Source organism: Sciurus carolinensis, chromosome 7 (genome assembly GCF_902686445.1).
Source record: "Sciurus carolinensis chromosome 7, mSciCar1.2, whole genome shotgun sequence".
In the NCBI taxonomy this organism is placed as follows: domain Eukaryota; kingdom Metazoa; phylum Chordata; class Mammalia; order Rodentia; family Sciuridae; genus Sciurus; species Sciurus carolinensis.
This window is the reverse complement of record NC_062219.1, coordinates 12,346,432-12,371,234: the sequence shown is the minus strand read 5'-3', so window position 1 is coordinate 12,371,234 and position 24,803 is coordinate 12,346,432. Positions and strand designations below refer to the sequence as shown.

General features: G+C 37.4%; 1 protein-coding gene across 3 annotated transcripts in view; it reads left to right on the top strand.

The window, feature by feature from the left end:
- The first annotated feature begins 1,177 nt into the window (after positions 1 to 1,177).
- Positions 1,178 to 24,803, top strand: part of Scaf8 (SR-related CTD associated factor 8) — a 200,664-nt gene continuing 177,038 nt past the window's right edge. For 2 of the 3 annotated variants that reach the window (XR_007109376.1, XM_047557398.1), the window contains exons 1-2: positions 1,497 to 1,666; positions 7,349 to 7,411. Coding sequence is in view for 2 of the 3 variants with exons in the window: in XM_047557398.1 (XP_047413354.1) it covers positions 1,637 to 1,666; positions 7,349 to 7,411 (93 nt within the window). In the remaining variant the exon portion in view is untranslated. Of the gene's footprint in view, positions 1,274 to 1,496; positions 1,667 to 7,348; positions 7,412 to 24,803 lie in introns of those variants that run through there. The other variant, XM_047557399.1, reaches the window with a different exon arrangement.

Below are 24,803 nucleotides of genomic sequence, written 5' to 3'. Positions count from 1 at the left end.
TGGCATTTGAGATATATGAGGTAAAAATGCCAGCTTTTTCTCACCAGGTTTCCCCTTTTACCTTCTAAAGTAGCCAGTCCCCATAACAAGGCTGTCCAGTGAAATAGACTTAAAAATCCTAAAATGTCAGAAGCGTCTTACCTTTTATTTCATATGACTCTGGGCTCAGCTCTCAGGAGCTACCTTGATTCCATCAATCACCCAGCGGAAAATTCTGCTCTTTCCTCTCTTCCTTTTGCATGAACTGGGGTGTGTGTGTGGGGGGAAGCAATTGTTGAAAAACGACTTTCAACAAGAGGACAATAGTGTTTGAGGAGTCAATGATACACCCCCATTTTAAACCTGAAATAAATGTTCTTAAATTGGTATTGATTATTGTACGAAACGGGAGCAAAGGCATTTTGCTAGCATGTCTAGGTTCAACTAGGATATATTATATTCACTCCCTTACGCCTAATAATCTAGGGCAAAATTCCTTTGGATAACTCTTCCCTGAAAGATGGACTCCCTTTCAACTACCCAGATGGTGAACACTCTGGTACCCTTCCCGCCGTGCACAGGCACACACTCATTGTCTGGGCCACACCAGACCCAGCTCCTACGCAGCGTGCATTTCCTGCACGGGGCTGCTGCATGTGAGCTTTCCTTGCCCGCCAGTCCTCATCCGATCCGAAGCTTTTATTTCTAACATTTCCTCCCTAAGTTACTACGGCGCTTGGGCACACAGTCACGAAATGAATAACCGGGAACTTTTCTTTTGGCGGTTCACCTTTAGGTCACTGTCCACCAAAGTTCTGCAAAGCAACTAAACCAAGCTACTCCTGCAGAAGCCAATCCACAGGGAAACAACGGAAATGGGGATTCTGCTGTTTCCTTAATCGGCCACTGAGCCAGCACGTTCAGATTTTTCCTACAGCCGCGCCTGGAGGCGGCCTCCAACGCCCGGCACAATCCGCCCGCCGCCGGCGCTCCGCAGTCCTGCAGCGCTCGCTCCCGCGCCCAGGGCGGGGGCGGGGGCGAGCGGCCCCCAGGAGCCCAGCCGAGTGGGGCCTGCGGGCGGCGACGCTCTGGCCCGCGCTCGCTCGATGGTTTCCGCGCGACCGCCGGGCCCGCGCGGTCCAGTCGCCAGGGGGCGCGCTGGCTGGCGCCGCCGACTCCGAGGTGCGCGGCCCGATCGTGTCCGCCATATTGGATGCCGCAGCCGCCGCTGCCAGCGCTTCCTCCTCTGTCTTCGCCGTGCGCTGCTGGTTCCTGCGGCCCAAGCGGCGGGGAGGTGAAACAGGAGCCCGTGGGAGGAAGAGGAAGAAGGGGGTGGAGAGAGTAGGGACGGGGCCTGCGGGTGGGGACCGAGACCGAGCGGGGCGGAGAGGAGAAGGCGCCGCGCCAGCCCCTCCCCCGCCCGCGCCGACCCGCCCCGGCAGCGCCTGTGTTCCCAGACCGGCGCTCCGCCCGCCCCAGCGGCCATGCCGGGGCCTCGCCGCCCCTGAGGAGCCTCGCCTGCCAGTGCCTGCCCTTCCGCGCCCGCCCCGGGCCGCAGCGGCCGCTCTCCCGCCGGCGCCCGCGCTCCGATCTCCCCTCCCAGTGCAGTGGCCGCCGCCTCTTCCGCCGCCGGGCTCGGGGCCTCCGCGCAGACAACATGGAGGCCGTGAAAACCTTCAACAGCGAGGTTGGTATCGCTGCCGGGCCGCCCCTCTGGCCCGCACCGACCCCCCCCACTCCCGGGCCCGGGCCCGCGCCCGCGCGCGGAGGGTGGGCGCGGGCCCGCGGGCTCCCCGGGCGGGGCGCGGCGGCCTAGCGCGCGTGGGGGAGGGGTGTGCTCCGCGCCCCTCCCCCGGGGCCGGGGGGAGGGCCGGAGGGCGCCGCGCGGGGGGAGGTTCCGGAGGCTCGGCGGCCTCTGGATGGCTGCGGGCCGGAGGCGAGGCCGGCGCGGGCCCTCCCCCGGCGCCTCGGGCGGCCCCCGGGGTCAGTTCCGCCGCGGCCTGGCCCGCCCACCTCCTTCCTGGGCCTCGGGAACATTGAACTGTTCGCAGAATGTCACTCTGCGGACCTTCCCGGTCTTTGGGGTGGCAGCCAGTGGGGCGGTGGGCGAGAAGCACCTACGGGTTAGTGTTTATGATTGGGAGAGTGTCGAGCGGGTAACTCGCCAGCGGGGACTTGGCCAATGGGATGTTTGGTAACCAGGCAAGGTTATTCTGCCATTTCTTTCTTTCTTTTTTTTTTTTTTTTTGACTGTGCCTTCTTATCCATCGCAACGTAAAAGACAAGCCTTTATGGTAGGCTTGCAGATCTGTGCATGCAGGGACGGAAGATTCTGGGGGAATCTTTTCCCATGGGGTCATTCCGGTGTCAAAGGATTTTTTAAAAGGCAGGTGTCCGATTTTCATTTTTCAACTAAATTTATTGGCTGGAAGGAAGGTTTCGATACAGTTTACCCATTGCTTTTTAAGCCGTGATTTCACTTGATCTTAATGCAAACATGAAACATCAGGTACACAGTCACACAACCCGCGATATATTTTTTCTATCTGTATGCCTTTTAAAAGTATTTCAACGTGTTAGGAACTAAATTAGCATAGTTTTTAATGAACTTTTGGTTTAGAAGTACTAATATATTCAATAATATAAATCGTTACTATCTTAAATGCTGACCTCTTGAAATATCACATTTATGGCGGTGATAATCCAACTATAACAACACTTCTATTTTTTAAACTCTTTTAGAAATTATTTTATAACAACACTTTTAAATGTCCATTTACAATTTCATCTTTTTTTCTGTTTTAAGAATTAGCATTTGGGTAGCTTAGCAAACAGGCTAAAAGTTAAATTACATTCATGTGAATGGGACACTCCATATTAGACTAGGTGGTGGTGACGCACATAAACTTTTGCAAAGGAATTTTTTAAGTACTAGAGTTTTATTTTTAAAAAAGTTTGCTAATAAATAGAGCAATAGACTTGGGAATCTTTTCATTTTATTTATGAATTCATACCTGATAATTTGGGACAAATATCTTCATTTCTAAAATTTGACTTTCCCACACAGTATTTTGTGGTACTTAGAATATGAAACAAGAATTTAGTGATACTGTTTGTTCTATTTGTTAATAGTTTCACAACTGTACAGGAAGAAAAATAGCTATGTAGCTTTTTACTTTTGCTACATATAGTATATGCAGCACTAATATTAAGTTTTTAAAAATATTTTAAAATCCTTTCTTTTGTTTCCACAGCAGTTACTGGATTCAATCCCCTTCCGTTTTAGGGGTTTCTCTCTCTCTTTGTTTAGGAGTTTCTCCCTCCAGCCCCCCAGGAGGTTTTACTGGAGCCCTCAAGTGGTAACCCCATGGTTAGCGCACAGTGGTGGGTCACAGTAAAGCATAGTGGAGAAGAAATTTACTGGTTTTTATTTTAGTATCAATTAAGAATAAAGGGCCTAACATTTACATGCCTAACGGGGTTTGCCACCTCTATTTCTTATCTGATCTTTATAGGAACTTGAGATTTTTTGTAGTCCTATTTTAGTGTGCATATAGCACTTCTCCCCAGCCCCCTGTAAGTCACAAAGAACTTAAAAGTCTTTAAACTTATTTACTGATATGCTGTAACTTCATGTTTTAAAATGGGGTTAACTTAAAACTAGCAGTATGGAGTCAGAGCTGAGGAAGGAAAATATGTTTGAGGAAGACCCAGAAAAATAATGCTTTTTTTTTGTTTGTTGTTTAAACAAAATTATAACCTCATTAATTAAAAAAATTGATAATAACATTGAGTGAATATTGCTGATTAGTGAGTGTTTTGTTACAGGAAGCAGTTCATGTAATTAATGTGTTCCTTTAAATCAGGTTGCAAAATACGAAAATAAAGGAATCTGAGTTGTAGAATTAGGAAAAGTGATGTTTTAGAGTGCTTGCTTGTAATGAATTTGGCTTTTAAAGGCATTTATCCTTGGACTCGAATTCATCAGAAGTTTTCTAAATTTAAAGGTGTCTTTGAAGCATTGAATCATCAAATTCCTTTTGCTTTGTAAGGCATAGAAATTTATCTCTAAAAACTATTAGTGTTGTAACTGGGGTTGTAGCTCAGTGACAGAGCACTTGCCTCACACGAATGAGGCACTGGGTTCAGTCCTCAGCACCACATAAAATAAGAAAGATATAAAAAAAAAATTATTAATGTTTAAGATGTTTGAAATGCTCAGCTATTATGCCTTGCTAATTCTCAGGTTTTTCCAAACTGAACTTCTCCACTCATATTTTAATTTCACAGAGAACTTTGGTTAGCAAATAAGAACATGCCACATTTTTAAGCTAAGAATATATATGTTTTAAGTCCGCAAAATGTGAATGAGTTCAGTCTGTGGAAACTCCTGACCTTTTATAGGATATGGATGAATCGATATCATATCTCCCCCTACCATTATAATTCTCAAAGGGATTCTCTAGCCTCTTAATCTTATTCTAAAAATTACTGTCAGGAGGTACTTTCATTGTTCAGGAATTAGGTGGTAAATTCCCCTTAATTATCATGATTTGAATGAGATTTAGGGTCAAGAATTGATTTTTAAGTGCCCACTGTGCTAATTTTGTGTGAGAACCATAATTTCTATTTAGGCATCATCACTGAGATCAAAGCATCTCATGGCTGCTATTGTCAATTCTGAAATGATGAAAATAAATTTGTCCATATTGAGAGATAAGACTCCCTAAGAGTCAGTGCTTGACCAGAGCAGTTAACTGTTGAAGAACGATCATAACAAGGTATTATAATTTTATTGTAGTGTTGAGTATTTGTTACAATGATTTAGAGTTCTCACCTAGGGAAAAAGTCATATGTTGTACTACTTAAATGTGTGGTCCTCTTTAGGACTGCAGTTGACTGCTGAAAAGCAGCAGTTTTATGTGTGAGCTATATAGCCATGTTGTATATTTAAGAATGATCACTTTATGGATATCGTATTGGTTAGGGTCTCTCCGCCTCTAATGCTGCTTCCTTTTTCTTTTTTCTTTTTTTTGAAAAGGGGGAAGGAAAGAGTGACAAAGCATGACCTTTCTTTTAGAAAATTTCAAATTAATTGGAGAAAGCATTAAAAAAAAAAAAACTCGAAGTAATATATGAAAAATGTAAGAGCCTGTTAGCATTGAGTTTGCTTACACAAAGTAGTAGCTAAAGGAGGTGTGACTTGTGGGTTGGATTTTTATAATTAATTTTAAAGACTTAAAAAATATAACCCCAGAATTATTGTCACACTTCAAAAATTTAGCAGTAAATCTTAATCAGTGTTAAATTTTTTCGCTTCTTTGTATAGCTAGTTACATTTTTCCACCCCCTCCCCCCTCCATGATCCATTTCCCTTGCTGCTTTGAATAGACTGAGTAGGAAGATGTAGGACTGGATCTGTAGGTTTGAGATGTGTCAGAAATCTTTCTTCAGTTTAATTTTTGAATTTACCTAGGCTCATAAATTCTGAAAGGATTTTGTTACCTTTTGTCTTTAGGGTACCTAAAACACTTCCTGTCTTTTGTCCTTTGGATCCTTTGGTTAGGTAGCTTACTCTTGAAACTGTTACAAACTTAAGACTCACTATAATATCCAGTATTTTTTCCTGTTCTTCAAAGTGAAACCCCATATCTATTTTCCTTCATTTTCAGTTTTGTATCCAGAGGTTATACATTTTGTCTTAACTATGGGACTTTTTATAATCTTCCATCAATATCAAGTAGTAGCCTTGGTTTGGTGGAAAAGGTAGAATAATAAAAACACATGAAATTTGTTTTCAGTTTGTATATTTTCTCTTTGTCTTTATTCAGGAAAGAATTTATATAAAGCAACTCTAAAACATTGTGCTCTTTGATTTTCATCTACTGGGGAGTCTCTCATTATTCTTTCCTGTTTTTATTTTTTAGTGGGAGTTCTGGTTAATTGGATCAGGCCATATTTTTTTGTTACCACCTTGGTAAAAATCCTTTAAAGAAGTAGTATATTTAAGTCCTAGAGGAAGGAAGCCTTCACTAACCCGTCTCCTCTCCAGTGGTTCAGATCAGGATTTCTCAGTGTTAGTACTTTTGGTCTTTTGGATTAGATAATTATTTGCTGTGAGGAGTGATCCTGTGCATTGAGGCTGTTTAGCAGCATCCCTGGCCTTTACCCACTAGGTATCACTGGCACCCTCCCCATTTGTGACAACTGAAAATGTCTCCAGGCATAACCTCATTGGGGGAGGGGACAAAATGACCTTGATTGAGAACCACTGATTTAGGTTTCCTTTTAAGTGTCTTAAGACATCTGTACTTCACCTTTGAGTATTTACAATAATAAGTAGTTAGTCTTTACCGCTATATTAGAAGAATGACCATATATTCTCATTACTTTATATCCTTGATACACAGCACAGTATTTTAATACATAGTATGTATATATATCAAATAAAGATTTCTTGAATGAATAGATGGGTGATATATTAGGAAACTGAATGACCTTGGCCAAGGTAGTTGGCATTTCTTGATGTTTGCTTTTTAAATGTTACTGATTTGATTTTATATTTAGATTCCATGCTAGTGAGAAGATTCTTTGACTAATTTAATCTAAAGTTAATTTTATGAGGATTTATTATGCATAAGCAATTCTTTTAAATATTATTTTTATGGTACTATAGGAATATAGAAGATTAGGTAGAAATTTTTAAATTAAAAATTTTTATCTGATTATAATTTTTACTTACTGTAGAGCAAATAGGAGGGGCTGGGACTCTTTGATTGAAAATTCTAGTTAGGTTAAATTCATCTTGGTTTTATGTTGTATAGTAATATGCTCTGTTCTCATTATTTTAAAATGATGACATAGTAAAAAGACCAGTGTAAACAATTTAGAATAAAAGGATAATTGAGATTGATACTAATGATATAAAACTGCATGCTTTGAGGATGTTATGTAGTTTTAATCATTCAAGATTACATATAAAATTTTTTTGGCAAGATTGAATCTACACCATACATACCATTCAGCCGTTTTATACTGAACTACCATTGGATTTATTATGGTAATTTTGATGAACATTTAGAGAATTTGTATATCCCCAATCTCCTAAATAGTTATATGTTATGATTGTTTCTTTTTAAAAAGGGTATATAGGTAGCTTAGTATAAGTGATATTGCTCCTTACGTGTAAAATTTCAGATATTTCTTTCTAGAGCCAATTGTGCTGTTATTGGACAACTCCTAACTCATAAGGGTATGAGAGAATGTAATCAACCTTGACCATGAACACTGGCTGAGCTCCTGAACTCTTAAGGAGCTCATTTTATATGGTTTTGTTTTCTCAACATCTTTCTCTACTCCTCTCTCTCAGGATTGTGCCTCTACTCCTGCTTGTACAGACTGCTTTTCCAGCAGCATGGACACAAGAAGCATAGTAAGATGATTATAATCCACATAAGGCAGGCGCTTTGGAAATTGTTAGGTTTAAATTGATAGTGAAATGACATTGATTATATGGGTAGTACTTGGAAGCAGAATGAAGTTTGTCACTTAGAACATGAGAGCATATAAGAAATAAGTTGAATTTATTTGCAAGAAGTTGTAGAATTTCTTCCATGGGAGGAGGGTATTGTGTTTAGCAGTGAGCATAAATCATATAAACTCTTGTTAAATTTACTTGCATTCTGCTCCTAATTTTATTTTATTTATTTATTTATTTATTTTTATAAAACAAATATAACTATTTAATATGAGCAAATTGCAGACCTCTTAATATGATGGTTGGAAATACAATGCATTTTATTTTTTGAAGACGTTCCTCAAACTATAAGATGACAAATATAGAAATGGAGAAATAAAAAAGACTAAATCATAGAGGAACAGATTGTGATAGTTTAGTTGTGAAAGTAAATGATGATGAGAAATGTTTTAGATCCTGATTTCTTATGTGAACCGTCTCAAGTGTGATGGTAAATATGATGTATTTTGCTCTTTCTGATTTTATTTTCTGAGTTTATTTTATCTTTTTAATTTGGTTTTATGAAAGTTTTTGATAAACCATATTTTAAACTTAGGGATATGCAAATGTATTATGCTACCTACTGTAGGCAAAGAAATATCTCAGAAACTTTGACATTACCTCATTTCGTCAGATTGCAGAATAGATTATTCATGTTCTCTAAAACCAGTATGACTGTTAAGTTAATGTGTACCAAATTCATTTTTGAAATAATTTTGCAAACATAATGTAATCTATGTAGATCTACTTGAAAGACGGTTCATTCTCTCATTCATTTGTTCATTAATTCTTTGTGAATGCTTATTGTGTACTGTGTAATGTATTGTGAATGCTGTGGTACATTGGTAAATCAGACCAGCAGAAATCCATACCCTCTTAAAACTTATGTTCTTGTGATCCTTTTTCTTTTGCCTCATCAGTTTTGTGTTGAGTGAGCTTGATGTAGAGCTGGTGAGGCTGGGCAGGCATCCTGACTCCTGGATTGCTTCCTTGCTGTGGACTGGGTTGGTTGCCTTTCTCTAGTCTCAGTTCCACCTGGTCTGTTTTCAGCATTTTGCCTCACAGAGCCAGATTACTTGTCTACTGGTCAAAATAGAAACTAAGCAAGTACCTGTATTTAAAAAAAGAATATTATCCTCTTTTTCAGTAATGGGCAGGTATGACTACTAACATTAAATTTTCTGTCATGTATTTAAGAAACTCTCCACTGATATTTTAGAATTATAACTAATACAGCTTTTAAAGATGTTTTTCTTCTTTTGGTGAGTTTCACTTTCTACATGCAGCTTCTTTTCATGGTGATCAAAGCTTTATGAATTTAGAAAAATAGAAAGTTTTATTTTTTATTTTTTGTACTGGGATTGAATCCAGGGGTACTTAACCACTGAACCCCATCCCCAACCCTTTTTATTGAGATAAGGTCTTACTAGGTTGCTTACATCCTTGCCGAGTTGCTGAGGCTGTTTTCAAACCTTGGATCCTTCTGTTTCAGCCTCCTGAGCTGCTGGGATTACAGGCATGTGCCACCATGCCTGGACATAAGTTATTTTTAAAACTAACTTTTCTTTGACTTTAGTACATGAAAAAATTTGATCTCTCTTCCTCTTTTTTTGGTACCAAGGATTGAACCCAGGGATGCTTAGCCACTGAATCACATCCCTACCCCTTTTTTATATTTTTATATTTTGTTTAGAGACAGGGTCTCCATGAGTTGCTTAGATCTTTGCTAAATTTCTGAGGCTGGCCTTGAACTTAAGATCCTTCTGTCTTGGCTTTCCAAGCTGCTGGGATGACAGGCATGTGCCACTACACCCGACTGATTTTTACCACTTATTTTCTGAATTCTGTGTCATTCCTCAGGGCTTATTTCAGTCGCTTGTGAATAAAGAATAAAACAGTTTGGGTCATGTACTTTAATGCATAGAACTGGGAAATAATATAGGGATCTCTATATAGTTAGTGATACTGGGTCACAATATTTCAGAGGTTGACCAAATCCTAGTTAATGTCTTTTTTAAATTTAGTAATGTTTTTGGTGCCATATAGTTTTATGAAAAAAATTGATATGATTGTATCAGAATATTTGACAGATGGTAAACATCTGTGGAGTAAAAGTATTTTCCTTCCTTCCTTCCCTCCCTCCCTTCCTCCCGCCCTTTCTTTCTCTCTCTCTGTCCCCCCCCTTCCTCCTTCCCTCCCTCCACCCCTCTCCCCCTCTTTTTTCTTTCTTGGAATTGAACCCAGGCCTCATGCTTCCCAGGCAATGCACCACTCGCTGTACCACTGAGGCACATTCCCAGCCTTATTTCTTTAAAAAGAAAAAAATTTTTTTTAGTTGTAGGTGGACACAATACCTTTATTTTATTTATTTATTTTTATGTGGTGCTGAGGATTGAACTCAGTGCCTCACACGTGCTAGGTAAACACTCTACAGCCCCTAAAAGTATTTTATTTCAGTGCTGGGGATTGAACTTGGGCCTGGACAGGTAAATATGCACTCTACCCTCAAGCTATACCCTCAGCCATGGCAGCAAAGATTTTGTTTTCTTAATCTTTTCTCCCTTTCGACAAATCTTGAATAAATAAAATTTTTACAAATCAGAACACCTGATATTTCAAATGTCTAGTTTGTGTAACAGCTGCTCCCTATAATGGGAAAATATCTAGCTTATGTATTTTTGAAGTACTTATACTTGATACCATTTTGTTTAGAATGAACAACTTTTATAATATAGTTTTCCCTGGGTGTTCAAGGATGATTGATTCTAAGATAGCCCTTCAACTTGCAGATATCCAGATTCCCAGATGCTCAAATCTCCTATATAAAATGGCATAGTATTTGCATATAACCTGGATACATTCTCCTTTATACTTTAAGTCATCCGTATTACTTACCATACCTAATACAGTGTAAATGCCATGTAAATAGTTGTTATTCTTTTTTTTTTTTTTCGTTATTCTTTACTGTTTAGAATTAATGACAAGAAGTCATTACATGTATAGTACGGACAGTTATTTTCCCCATATATTCCATATATATATATTTTTTTTTTTTTTTTTTTTTTTTTTTTTGAGGGATACTCAAGGGCGCTCGACCACTGAGCCACATCTCCACCCTCACAGTTGCTGAACCTGGCTTCAAACTCATGATCCTTCTGCCTCAGCTTCCCGAGCCACTGGGATTACAGACGTGTGCCATTGCACCCAGCTTCCCTAATATTTTTGCTTTGTGGATGGTTGAATTCATTGACGCAGGACTCACAGGTGGAGGGCTGCCTGTGTAGTATTTTAGACTCCTCCCTTTTCCCCTGGCCATCTTCATGTTTCTGTGAATCTTAAGGATAACTTTTGAGAAAGGTTGGATAGGTGCGGTCCTGTTTTTACCAAGGAAATGCAGTTTTGTAGGTATTTGAATAGGGACTGAACATGCAGATATTTCTCTTTTTGTGTAAAGGAGAATCATAATTCAGGTTTTCATAATTTTTGCTGGCAACATGTACAAATATAAATTAACTTTGTTTTTTCCTCATTCTTTCAAATTTTATAATTTCACATTTATAGAAAGATTACAAGAAGAATAATTTCTGTGAATATTGCAGTCATATTTTTCTACTTTTGTTAACTGTATTTGCTTTCTTATTTCTCCCCATTTACACATGAACACGCGTAACCTTTTATTTTGAAATTTTTAGAGTAGATTCCAGTCATGGTACCTTTTACCTCTAAATAGCTGTGTATATTTTCTTAAAACATTATTTAGTCATAGTACAGTTATCAAAATTGGGAAATTCGCATTTATTATGTTGTCTGAAAATCAAATTTCACTAAATATACAAGTACTGTTCTTAGTAGAATGAATCCTACATCATACCTCAGCATTCCTTTGTCTTGTCTCCTTTAATCTGGAACAGTTAGTTATTCTTTTCTTGTCTTTTATGACTTTGTTATTTGGTAAGAATAGACCAGTTTTCAGGATTCACTCAATATTGATTTATCTGCTATTTCTTTATGATTAGATTCAGGTTATGCATTTTTAGCAGGAATATTCCAGAAGTCATATTATATTTTTCTCTGTACACCATATTGGGAAGCATGTAATGTCCATTTATCTCATTAAACGGGAATTGTTATCTACTGGCTTGCTCCATCTTCTTGTAACATGTATTCTTATAACATGTAACATCATGTAGGGGAGATATTTTGATGGCAGGTATTAAAAATACCATCAAACCTTTTCCACTTGTTTCAGTATATGTTCATTTCTTACCTGAATCAATACTAATATGATTGCCAAATGGCAATTTTCTAAGTCTGTCATGTCTGTCTCTTAGTTGATGTTCTGTAAGAACTTTCCTTTCCCTCTGTTTGAATGGATATATGTATGCATTATCATTATGAACTCATGGATTCTTTTTTATTTATTTGGATTTTTTTTTTTTTTTTTTTTTTTTTTGTCCTTAGTTTTGGCCCATCAGAGCTCCATCAGCCTGGCTTCTGTGTCCTTTTGATGAGTACTAATCATTTTCTGAATACTCTCTTATTTTCTGATGTAATAAGATACTCTTTCCCCAGCCGTGGTAAACTATTTCTCCAGGAAGCCCCTGGTTTCTTTTAGAGGATATGTATCTGTTAACAGCTAAAGCCAGAGATTTCTCACACACACACACACACACACACACACACACACACCTACACCTACACACCTATACCTACTCCTTTATCTCTCATATCTGTGTAAACAACCGTGAGTTCATCATGATACCCCCAATTCCAGTCCAGCAGTTTAGGGTTCACCCTATCTAGCCTCGCTTCTTTTCAAATCTGTAATGCCTTTGTCTGACAGTGAGAGACCTGGCTTCTGATGTATTTATTTATTATTTGCTCAGTCCTAAAATACAGACAATAGTTCCAAAATTGCTAGAGCTATGTCTGTGGAAACAGATCTTATTAACTATAGTTTAATATTTGTTTATAATTCAGTTTTTGTTTAGCCTGAGGGCAGTCAGAATATTGTGTATAAACATTACCTGATTAGTTTGTTTCCTTTAATATGATTCTGCTATTTGTTTGAACTATAGTTAGGTTCAGTTTTTTTCTGTTTGTATTCCATTTTGATTTTTTTCCTGTTTCATCCTTCTGTGTGTGTGTGTGTGTGTGTGTGTGTGTGTGTGTGGCTCATTACAGGTAAATTCCCTTTATTTTCCTTTACTTTTTCCTACTTTCAACAATATAACTACTTATGCTTTGGTAAAAATATGAAACACTATTTATCTAACATTCTTCAAATCAGATAGCATTCTGAAATTCAGTGTTAATTATAGAGAAGAGCTTAAGTGAACGAACTAACAGTGTGGATTCTGAGGGGTGAAAGACAAGCGATGTTCAGAAAGCATTTGTTTCGTTCATTCTTTTGTGAGAATTCTCCTGTGAGTGGAATTTCCAGTCCATGGATCTGCTAATGTTTTCTGTAGATAGTAATATTTGTGACCCACCAAACCTAAATTATTTTCTTTGACTTAAGTGACTAGGTTGGTGTAATGGAATGGTACCAATCACAAAGATTGGTAGCTTGGGGAGGTGGGTGAACAAGAAACTTGAGGAGAAATATAATTTTGGGGAGTTAGAGTAGGTGTGTATGGGTGTGTAATTTTTTGTCCAAGGAAAAAAATATCCTGCTGGGCTGGTGGCTCATGTCTACAGTCCCAGTGACCCAGGAGGCTAAGGCAGGAGGATTGTGGGTTCTAGGGCACCCTGAGCAACTTTGCTAGTCCTTGTCACAGAATAATATAAAAAGGACTGGGAGTGTAGCCTGTGGTCAAGCTCCCCTGGATTCAAACCCCAGTAGCGCCCCCCCCCCCGCCCCCCCCCCCCCCAAAAGAGTACAAATGTTAGATAATGTAGAGGAAGAAAAGAAGTAGGCTTAGAACAAACTCTTTATTTGCTCTTTTGTCTTTAGGTTGGATGGTTGGTTGGTTGGTTGGTTGGTTGGTTGGTTGGTTTCTTTATTGGTTTCTTCACCTCCCTTCTTTAATGTTTCATTCTGTCATATTGTGTTTGAGAGTATAAAGGTATTTATTTAAAGGTGATTGCTTGAGGTATACTTGACTTTAATTTCATTTATACAGCCAGATGTTCTTGTATATGATGAAAATTTAAGTATGAATAAAATTAAGGATTTAAATTTTAATGAGAATTTATTAGAATTTTAAACATTAAGTATATTCATATCTTAGCATTTTATTTACTGAGTCATCTACCTCTTTGCTTAACTATCTTAATCAATTTACTGTAAACAGGAAGCTGTGAATTCAATGACTAATAATTTGATAAGTTCTAGGTAATACATTTGTGGGGACTTCTTATGAAGATGTTTTATAAATGAATGATTCTTTTTCTTGTTCTCATTTTGACTATTTCACTGTATCTGGTGCAGTTAAAATAACATTTTTCCATTTTGATTTTTACAAAGGATGGGAAAGAACTGAAATTAAAGAAGGGTGAATTGTTTGAATCACAGGGAAAATTAAAGCTGAAGAAATTCTTTCATGTGTTCTCCTGTGATTATATAATTTGTTTTCTCTTATGAAAAATAATTTGTTCTTTTTGATTTTAGAATGTGGTAGGTAAAGATCATCACTGTGTTACAGATTTTTAGCTATGCGCATAACTAAATCTTACGGTTCTAAGCTTGCTCACTTCTATTCTTAAACCTCATTTCCAAAAATTACAAATTTTAAACCAGACTTATTTGTTAAACTTAGTTTGCAAATGAAGTATCAAGACCCAGAAGTGATGAAAATTGTTCAGAACCATAACTTTTTCAGGGCCCATAGTTAGTGACTGAGTTGGAACAAATTTATCCTTTATAAATTTATCCTTCAGTTCACTCCCCCCCCCCCCCCATGGATGCCTTTGAATGTTTTTGGTAATGTTTATTTTTGTTTAAGGTGGAGGAAGAATGGAAATTAGTGATTCTTAGTAGATAATTATCATTTCAGGATAACCCTGGGGCAGAATAGGTAATACTGTGCTGTGACTAGAATAAGGCACCAGAGAATAAACATGCTTTCCTTGGACAAAGTAACACCTGTTTATTTAGCTAACAGCTTTCCAGCAGCTCACCTTCTACAGAAAACTGAGAAGCCCCTGAGCCTTAATACAAAGTTCATGTGGCAGAGAGTGCAATTAATTCTTCAGTCTGTATCTTTAGCATATTTCTCGTGTTCACGTTTTAATAATGGTGACTACTTTGTAACTACTTCCTTTAGATATTTGCAAACAACTGTTTAGAAAGCTCCCAGTGTTCTGAAATATGAAAAAGCTACAGAATTAATCAAGTTGTTGTCAAAGAAAAATGTGACAGATAACATTTGACAACAAGGGATAAGATTGTGGTTTTATTATTTACAAAATGGGATTAGACAATATGTCCTAATTTAGGATTTCTTAAATTAATCCTGATGAATAAGTTTTCTAATTAAGAATTTCTTGGTCTCAGTTTATTCATTTTGAAAATAGATAAGGCACTTTCCCTGAATACCTGTCAGAGTTGGTTTGAATATTTAAAAGCCTAATAATTTTATAAAGTATTTGGAAAGCTAATACTAATTTTAAGATACGATATTTAACTAGTATTAATATATTTAAGATTTTTTAAAAAATATCTTTTAGATGTTGCTAGACCTTTATTTATTCATTTATTTATATGTGGTGCTAAGAATCGAACCCAGTGTCTCACACATGCTAGGCAAGTGGTCTGTCACTGAGCCAAAACCCCAATCCCCAATTTTTTAACAGCTGGAAATTTTAAAGAATTCTAAGGAAAGATAGTTTTAATTTAAAAAAAAACAAAAAAAAACTGTGACTTGGGAACATGTAGTATCATTTTGGATGATTTTGTTGCCCTAGAAAATATGTTTAAATTATAACATACATTAATGATGGATAAATATTGTAGAGCCTAAGTTCTAAAGAACATACTAGAATGTCGTAATTATATTCTGCATTTTTTTCCAGTAATGGGGAAATGTTGAACAAGATTTTTGAACAACAGGCAGTAACAAAATGCAGATCATATCTGGTATTTTGGAACAATATTTGTAATGTTCATCATTAACAAGAATTTCATTGCTTTACAAAATTCAACGAGGCTTTTAAGGAATTCATTTTAAATAGTAATGAGTACTTCTCATTTTTACTTATTCTCCTTTGATAGTTAGTTTTCCATATTTATTCCTTGTCTCTTTAGCTTATTATCTCTTCAGGAATGACTTGCATTTTCTTTTTTCTTTATTGGGATTCAGTCCCATATCTTCTAGGTATTTTGTGCATATGTGCATTTGAAATCGTATTGTTATCACCCCAAATCTAAACTTACCAATCTTTCTTCCACAGACATCCTGCTTTTAGACTTCTGTTTATGTTAATAGTAAAACCATATCCCCAATACTCAACTCAAAAACTTGGGATTTCCTGGATTCCTTTCTTTCACTCAAATTTTATCAGTCATGAAATCCAATGTTAATTTTTTTATTTTGGGTACTGTGGGTTGAACCCAGGGACTTTTACCACTGAGCTACATCCCAAGCCCCTTTATATTTTTTTGAGGCAGGGTCTTGCTCTAAGTTGCTGAGGATCTCACCAAGTCCCTAAGGCTGGCTTTGAAGTTGCTATCCTCCTGTCTCAGCTTCCAAGGCCTTGGGATTACAGGTGTGCACTATCATAGCCAGATGTTAGAGTCCACTTAAATTTACTATTTCTTACTGGTTAATATAGTAGAATTAGATTTTTTTAGATTACTACTTTTTTACTAAGTTTTTCCAATGATGTTGCCTCTGAATCACTATGCTTTTAAAATCCTTTCAAATACTCTTTTCCTCAACTGTGTATATTTTTGAGCTTATATTTAAGGCTTTTTTAAAAAATTAGTTCTAATTAGTTATACATGACAGCAGAATACATTCAGTTCATTGTACAGGAATGAAACACAACTTTTCATTTCTCTGGTTATACACGATGTAGTCATACCATTCGTGTAATCTTACGTGTATATGGGGTAGTAATGTCCGTCTCCTTCTACCATCTTTCCCATCCCCATACCCCCCCATCCCCTCACTCCCCTCTGCCCAATCTGAAGTTCCTCCATTCTTCCCTTGGCCTACCACCCCATTATGAATCAGCATTCCACATATCAGAGAAAACATTTGGCCTTTGGTTTTTTGGGATTGGCCTATTTCACTTAGCACTATATTCTCCCAACTCTATCCATTTACCTGCAAATGCCCAGTTTTATTCTCCTTTAAGGCTCAGTAATATTCCATTGTGTATATATACCCCAGTTTCTTCATCCATTTATCTATTGAAGGGTATCTAGCCTGGTTCCACAGTTTTAACTATTGTGAATTAAGTTGCTATATTTACAGACAGGGTCTCACCTAGTTGCTTAGCCCCTCACTTTTGCTGAGGTTGGCCTTAAACTTGAGCCATTGGGTTATGACTGGCCCATCTTTGTTTTTGGCTTTGCAACTGGCTGCTATTTTTTAGTAGAATAACACAAAGTTGTGTTCAGATTCTGTGCATTTATTCCGTTAGGAAGTAGACATTTCTTCCGTTCTTTTTTGTAATGACCGTTTATAAAGATGTACTGATGAGTGTGTTATGAATGTAAATGTTGTGGAAGTCAGGATGTGCTTTTTCTAGTCAGTTCATTACACTTCCATTTTCTTTATTAAATCTTATTTCTGCTTTTTCCAACTGGATATATATTTTAGTTATAGCTAGTACCTCCTCTAGTAGCATTATTTGCCACTGAATTATATCATGTGATCCTTTTTTCATAAGGCCAAGTCCGAGCAAGGTTCTCCAGGATCCCCTGAATTTTAATTACAACTTTCGTGTATTACTCCTCTGTTAGTGTGAGGAAAGAATAATGAAAGATATTCAGTTACTAATAGTTAAGTTTAATATATATACTTCAGGTAAATGTCTCTGAAAAGTTACCTGGGAAAAATTTTAGAGATCTTTGGGATCATTGTGAATTGTCAAAATTGATATGGTAAATTAGAAAACTGAGAATCTACTATAATCTTAGTATGTAAATGACTTTGCTTTTCCACCTCAGTAGATTATTAGATGAGGACTGGGTCTTCATGTTATTTTTTGATAGGCTTAATACTGTGCCCATTTTTGGTAGCTGAATAATGCCCATTTTTGAATACTGTCTCAGTTTGACATAAGTCACCACTTAGCTTTGAGCTTATTAATCAGTGGAATTTGCTTTTGTATTCCTTGATTCTTCTTTATTGGTTTTACCTTGAGAAAAATTTATTAATTATTAAACATGAAACTTTATTAATGATTTTATTATGAAACATTACAAATGATACTGCGAATTATTTCAGAGTGAAACATTCTGCTGCATTAAAATATGTTCTTCATATTCATAATTATTGGCCTAGAATTATAGATACAGGATTTCAAAACCTAGTAAGAGTAAAAGCTTGGGGGGAGAAATTAAGAGAAATTTCTATCATCATTGTGGCATTGACATTATACATCTTTGAGTAAAATTAGTCTGTATTCAGGTGAATTCAGTTGTGAGGATGTTGGGTAAATTTGTTTTGCTAGCTTGTATTTGCTTGATTGCCGTTTAGATCCCTTGTGTACCTAATATGTAACTCTTTTAGCCATTGTGGAGGATATGGAAAAATAGTTTTATTGGGCACTAGTTTTTGCGGATTTTTAAAACATAAAGTCAGTTTTCCAAAGTGGATGGGTAGAGGGAGGGAGATTGTATGTCTTGTGTACACGTGCACACATGTACAGATACGCTGGTGGCAGAATATGATTGTAGATGAGAAAACTTCCTTTTTATGCGATAACCGGAAAAAAACCCTCAGTTTGGTACCACTGTGCCTTTTGTATTGCTACATATTTACTATTCTTTAAAAAAAATGATGACTGGGATTGTGGCTCAGTGGTAACGTGCTCACCTGGCATGTGTGAGGCCCTAGGTTCCATCCTCAGCACCACATAAAAATAAAATATAGGTATTGTGTCCACCTACAACTAAAACAAAATATTAAAAAGAAATGATTACATTGTAGATTTACTTTTGGCAAGCAATGTTATCTAGAGAGAATTTAATGTTTTCTTTTGTTTGTAATTAATTTTAATATTATCTTCTGATAGTTGTGGGCTAGAGCAGTGTTTTCCAAAAACACATTTTTTGTTTAAATCTCAACCCATAAGAAGAAATAGAGCTTTTGTAATGATCCAAGGGGTACGTATGTATATTTAACAGGAAGAGTGTCACCCAAGATTTATCAGTGCATGTCATTATTTTGTTTTGTTCAGTTCTTTTTTATTTTAAGTGGGTGAGAATTATAGGGAAAAAGTTTTCTTTTAGTGTATTAGCTAGATTATGGTTTGAATACCATCTAGTTGGAAAGAATGCTATGAAGTAGAAAAAGAAATGGTGTGCTCTTAACAGATTTTTTCCTGCTCTTGCTTTTTTATTCTTATGTTTATAAAGTTGTAATTATTGCAAATATTTTATATTTGTCATTGAACACATCATATATTTTTGTTACTATAGCATTAATAATGTGTGTATTGGGTTAACTGTATCTTACTATACTTAACTAAATCTAAATCTTTGACATATAGGTTTTTTTTAAACTATCATAGATAATGCTGATGTGAAAATAAACAATTTTTTTTTGCGTCTAAATATGTAAAGTCATTAGTAAAAAAAATTATGACTTGTATTTGCCTCCATATTACCTCCTTTTGTATGTTTTTCGGTTTTAAAAAGTTCCATTTGTCTTTATTTATTTATTTTTTTTGTAGTTTAAGTCTTTGAGAATCCAGCATTGGTGTCATTTTGGGATTGGCATTCATTGATTGTATTTTCCCCTATGTGGTAACACGTTTTCCTGAGGTGTGTGTATGTGTCTGTTGGCGTTTTGATATGTTAAGTAAGTTTTGCTGGCATATTGTACATTTTCAATATTATGTTGTTAAGACTTCACTTAAATTCTCTGGAGAATGAAGAATGTTTTTGTTTATTAGGCAGTGGACTTGGGTAAGCTCAGGATGCAAGTTCTGTCCTGCCTTTTTGTGGTGGTTCCAGGATCACTTCAGTTTTGAAAATATTTGTTCTAATCTTTAGGTGTGATTAGCACCTGTCGCCCTCAGGAGTTGATCTAGTAATTGGGTAGAGGTTGACGTGGATTTTTGTTCTCAGAGCTTTCACTCTGCTTCTTTGGGTTTGTTTCAACAAGGATGATGATCCCAGGACTGAAGTAGTTCATATGCAGAATTACGGGATATTCTTATTCTTGGCAGATCCTCATTTTCTCCATATCATGGGGCTCTTTCCTCTCTCCACTGCCCTGGAATGTCAGGTTGCTCTTCAGGCTTAGTCTTCAGAATGAGAGAAAATTAGAACCCCCACTCCCATTCTTTGGACCCTTTTTCCTTGTTCTTCAGACCAGAGATAGGTCTTTGGGTTTTAGATGCTAGAGTGCCAAACAAATTGTTGGCAGGCAAGGAGAGAAAAGGGAAAAGGGGAAAAAAGAAAAACGGATTGTCTCCTCTTTTCCCTTCCTCGACAACATAGAGTAGTCCTTTTACACGTTTGTCTGGCTAAACGTAGGGGGTTTCTCCTGGTGACTTTGCTTCTGGTGTTGGCTGCACCATTCTGTAAATCTGTCAGCACTGGGATCAAAGCCGGAAGGAAGATCATGGAAGAATACCAAATACTATGAAATTACCTCCTCCCACACACTCAGGCTCCTCCTGCTTTTCCTGGTCAATATTCAGGTTTGACATAAGTTTTACCTGCTGGTTTACTTTTGAGTTCTCAGATAGTTGGTTTTGTATTCGGTCTGAAGTTTTCATTTGTCGGCAGGGAGGGGTGCATGTAGTTTGTTTACTCCATGTTGGCCTGCACTGTAAAGTCTTTTTTAGAGGTTTTTTTGGGGGGAGGCTGTACCGGGGATTGAACTCAGGGGCACTTGACCACTGAGCCTTATCCCCAGCTCTGTTTTGTATTTTATTTAGAGGCAGGGTCTCACTGAGTTGCTTAGTGTCCTGCTTTTGCTGAGGCTGTCTTTGAACTTGAGATCCTCCTGTCTCGATCTCCCAAGCCACTGTGCCCACCTGAAACAATTTTTTAAACAAACCTATTACAAAATCTTGGAAAAATGGAAAGGAGTTTTTCTTTTAAGAGACCAAAGAAAAATCACTTACTCAAATTGTTTTAGAACACACTTTTTCTAAAGTAGAATTTGCTGCTGTAATTTTAAAGTTGTTCCCTGGTCACATTTTGTTCAAATTCTTCTGATTTAATGTTACTTTGTTATCTAATTGTTGCTCAAATTAAAATTAGTGCCAAGTGCAGTGGCCCATGCCTATAAACCCAGCCACTCAGAAGGCTGAGACCAGAGGATCCCAAGTTCAAAGCCATTCGCAACAACTTAATAAGGCCCTAAGCGACTCAGTGAGACCCTGTCTCTACATAAAATACAAAAAGGGGCTGCGGATATGGCTCAGTGGTTAAGCACCCTTGAGTTCAGTCCCCAATACCAAAAAAGTAAAAAATAATAAAAAAAAATTAGTATGGACGATCATGCTACAGGGGAAAGAGCCAACATGTTAGTGAGAAATTTTGGATATAGAGAATACTTCATTTTTGACTTGACGTGAAATTTGAATGTTTTAGTTCAGTTATTAAAGTTGGTGAATAATGTGCCCCTTTAAAAGTCTCCATAGATGAGAAAAATCTTAGTGTTTATTTTACTTCTGTATTCAAAATGTTGAATTTCCATTTTCATTTTTGAAACTCCTTAGGGAAAAGCATAGTTTTCAAAATTTAATTTCTACATTGAATTGTTAATAAAAATAATTTTAACAAAAATAAGAAAACTTAAGGCATCCAATTTAGAAAATGAAGAAAAATCACTCAAAATTATTATTTTTTTTTTGGTCGGGGAACTACTGGGTATTGAACCCAGGGGTGCTTTACCACTGACCTACATCCCCAGCCCCTTTATTTTTTATTTTGAGAGGGAGAGGTCTTCGTTGCTGAGGCTGTCCTCAAACTTGTGATCCTCCTGCTTCTACCTCCTGAGTTGCTGGTATTACAGGCATGTGTCACAGTGCCCTGTTCAAACCTGTGTTTTATTATATTAGTTTTCTATTGCTGTGTAATAGGTGGTCACAAATTTGTGTGTGGCTAAAAGCAGCATATATTTATTTCATAATTTCCATGGGTTAGGATCCAGGCACTGTTAACTGGGGATTGATCTGTTTCTAGTGACCACCTGCTAGTCTCGTAGCCATGGGGACCTCTCTCATACATGACAGTTTATTTCTTCAAAACCAGTAGGAAATTCTGTCTCCAGTCTGCTCCTGAAGAGACTCAAACAACAGTTACCAGAGAACAACTGTCCCATCAGATTCACAAATCTTACATTTCAGGAGTGCAGGATTATTTGGAGAGGGGGTTAAACAGGGCCTGTGCCACCAAGTGGGGAGAAGTCTGGGGGTCAACAAAGAATTGTAGCAAAACTACAAAACAAAACTGGCTATCTTATATTGATTCCTTCTGGTATTTTTTGTGTGCTGTGTTTTACATCATAAATACTATGCTTTGGCATTTTCATTATTATCATTTATAAACAGTCATTCTAATTATTAAAAGATGATTTTGTTTAGAGTTTACCATCTATAATGCAGAACATGAAAAGCTTTAATAAAACCATGGATGGGAATGCCAGTAATTCCTATTTAAATAAAATAAATGTAAAGTTGTTTAACAGAATTTATTAAGTAGGAAAACCACAGTGTCATGTTCATGTTGTCTTTCATCCCAGTGAAACAGTTGGGAGTTGGGCTGGGAGAATGAATAATTATTTCAGTTTTTACCTCAATGAATTAGAACTAGGAGTAGTAATCCTTGTGAATGAGTTACTTTAGGTAGAGGTGAGTGAAGGGAGGGGAGGGGGCGTGGGGGTAGGACGGACAGTGGGATGAATCAGACATTACCCTATGTACATATGTAACCATACGACAGGTGGGAGTCTACATCATGTATAACCAGAAGAATGAGAAATTACTTCCACTATATATAATGTATCAAAGTGCATTCTACTGTCATATATAATTAATTAAAACAAGTTAAAAACATTTAATTAAAAAAATGCATCAAAAAGCTGTATTTTTTCCTAGCTTTCTCCCCAAAGCTCTCATTCACTAATCATAAGTTATATATGCTTGATTTGATAGAAAATTTTAAAATAATGGATTATTTATAAAAGGTCTTAAATAATTAAAATTTATTTTCTTACAGATCTTTAAGCTAGGTAGTCCAAGATTTAGGTGCTCACCATTGGGTTCCTGGAAAGACTCTTCCTGGCTTTCAGATAGCTGCTGTCTCACTGTGTCTTCACGCTGAGGGGTTGGGTAGGGAGAGAGCATACAAGAGTGTGTGTCTGAGTGAGAGCTCTTTGGTGTCTCTTATAAGGACACAGATCCTATTAAACCAGGCCTGTCTACAGTTATACCCTCATTTAGTCTAAATTTCCTCCAAAGTGGTCCTATTTCCAAATACAATGTCTTTGGGGTTTCAACATAAGAATTGGTGGGTAGGAGAGAGCTGAAGTGATTTTATTGAAAGCTCTTCCTTCTCACCCTGTCCTTGATCCCCACAAAGAGCAGTGTTTTAATTCTTAATACTTGAGTTCTTCTGGTGATTACCCTCTTATCAGTAAATAATATTTTTATGCCACTGTTTCTTTTATTTATTTATTTATTTATTTATTTGCAGTGCTGGGGATCGAACCCAGGGCTTTGTGCTTGCAAGCACTCTACCAACTGAGCTATCTCCCCAGCCCACTGCCATTATTTATTGAGTTGTTGGAATAGTAAGTAGAGCAGTAATTTATTTGGGCTGCTACTGCTCTCTCTAATACCTTGATTTTTGAGTGATTAGACTCTGGAATGCTGCAGGACAAATTATTTCACTCCGGGCTGTAACCTCTTGTGAGTGCTATGACTTGTGGTTTCTTCATTGTATCAGTTACCAACCCTTTTATTACATTTCCAGTTTTAGAAGTTTTTGATGTCTTTTGCTTGCTGATTCTCAAAACATGTGAGGCAGGTAACTTACGAAGAAAAGTTTTTTTAGTTTGCAGTTTAGGAGGTTCAAGGGTATGTGCTTGCATGGGCTCAGTTCTGGTGAGAGACAGAGCTCTTGACTACATTAGGTTGTGGTGGAGGGCAGTGGCAGCACCGTTTGCAGGAGCAAGTGAGCACAGAGCTGGAGCACTGAGCAGGGCCAGCCTCAGGCTTGAGTAACAGTCCTCCCGGGAGAACTACCTAAGTGTTGGAAGAGAAATACCTCATTCTCTTCTGAGAGCAGCTTCCCCAGGGTTCCAAGGACCTCCCAGTAGACTCTGCCTCTTAAAACACACCACCACTCTGGCGATCCAACTTTTTTTAGTATGTGAAATTTGGGGGAGGACAAACCATATCCAAATGATTACACTCACAAAATCTAAAATATTTACAATCTGACCCATTACAGAAAATGTTTGCTGATCCCTGGCCCAATTTATATTAAGTGGCTTTTAAGGTCATTAGTAGAAATTTTGTGGTGGAGTAGCCAGAAGTGACAACTAAGCTAACATAGTTTAGCTTAGGTGAAAGATTCCTCAAATCTTGGTTAAAGTCGTTAGAAGCTGATTGGACTTGAAAAAAGTTTTCAGGTTAAAAATATTCATTTGCTCTGGTATCTACAAGTGATAATATAGCAATTGAAAATTTTACAAGTTCAGGTTGGGGGTTTAGCTCAGTGGTAGTGGAGCACTTGTCTTGCAAGCATGTACGCTGAGTAGTCCTCCTTAAACTTGTAACTTAGTTAATTTTTTTAGTAGCACACAAAAAAGTAAGTTACAAGTTTAAGGAGGACTGTTCAGTGTACATGAGAAGAACTAAATTAATTAGAGTGAGAGCTTTTATTTAGTACCTTTCCATTGTAAAGGTGTGTTGGTGGCCAGCTTAGGGGCAAGTTATTCTGAGGTCAGGTGGACATAGAGTTTGGGTAAGTAAAGGCATTTGTCACCTTAGATTAGATAATATTAGAACATGGTATGTAAGGGGAAGAAGCTTAGGTTAGGGAAACAGAGTTCAGTCTGGTGCATAGCAAGCACCAGGGGATTTAGAAAAATTACAATAGTTTTACCTGGGGAAGAACTTAATGTAACAAACTTCAGTGGGATAAGCAGCTGCTTGAGGAAGACAC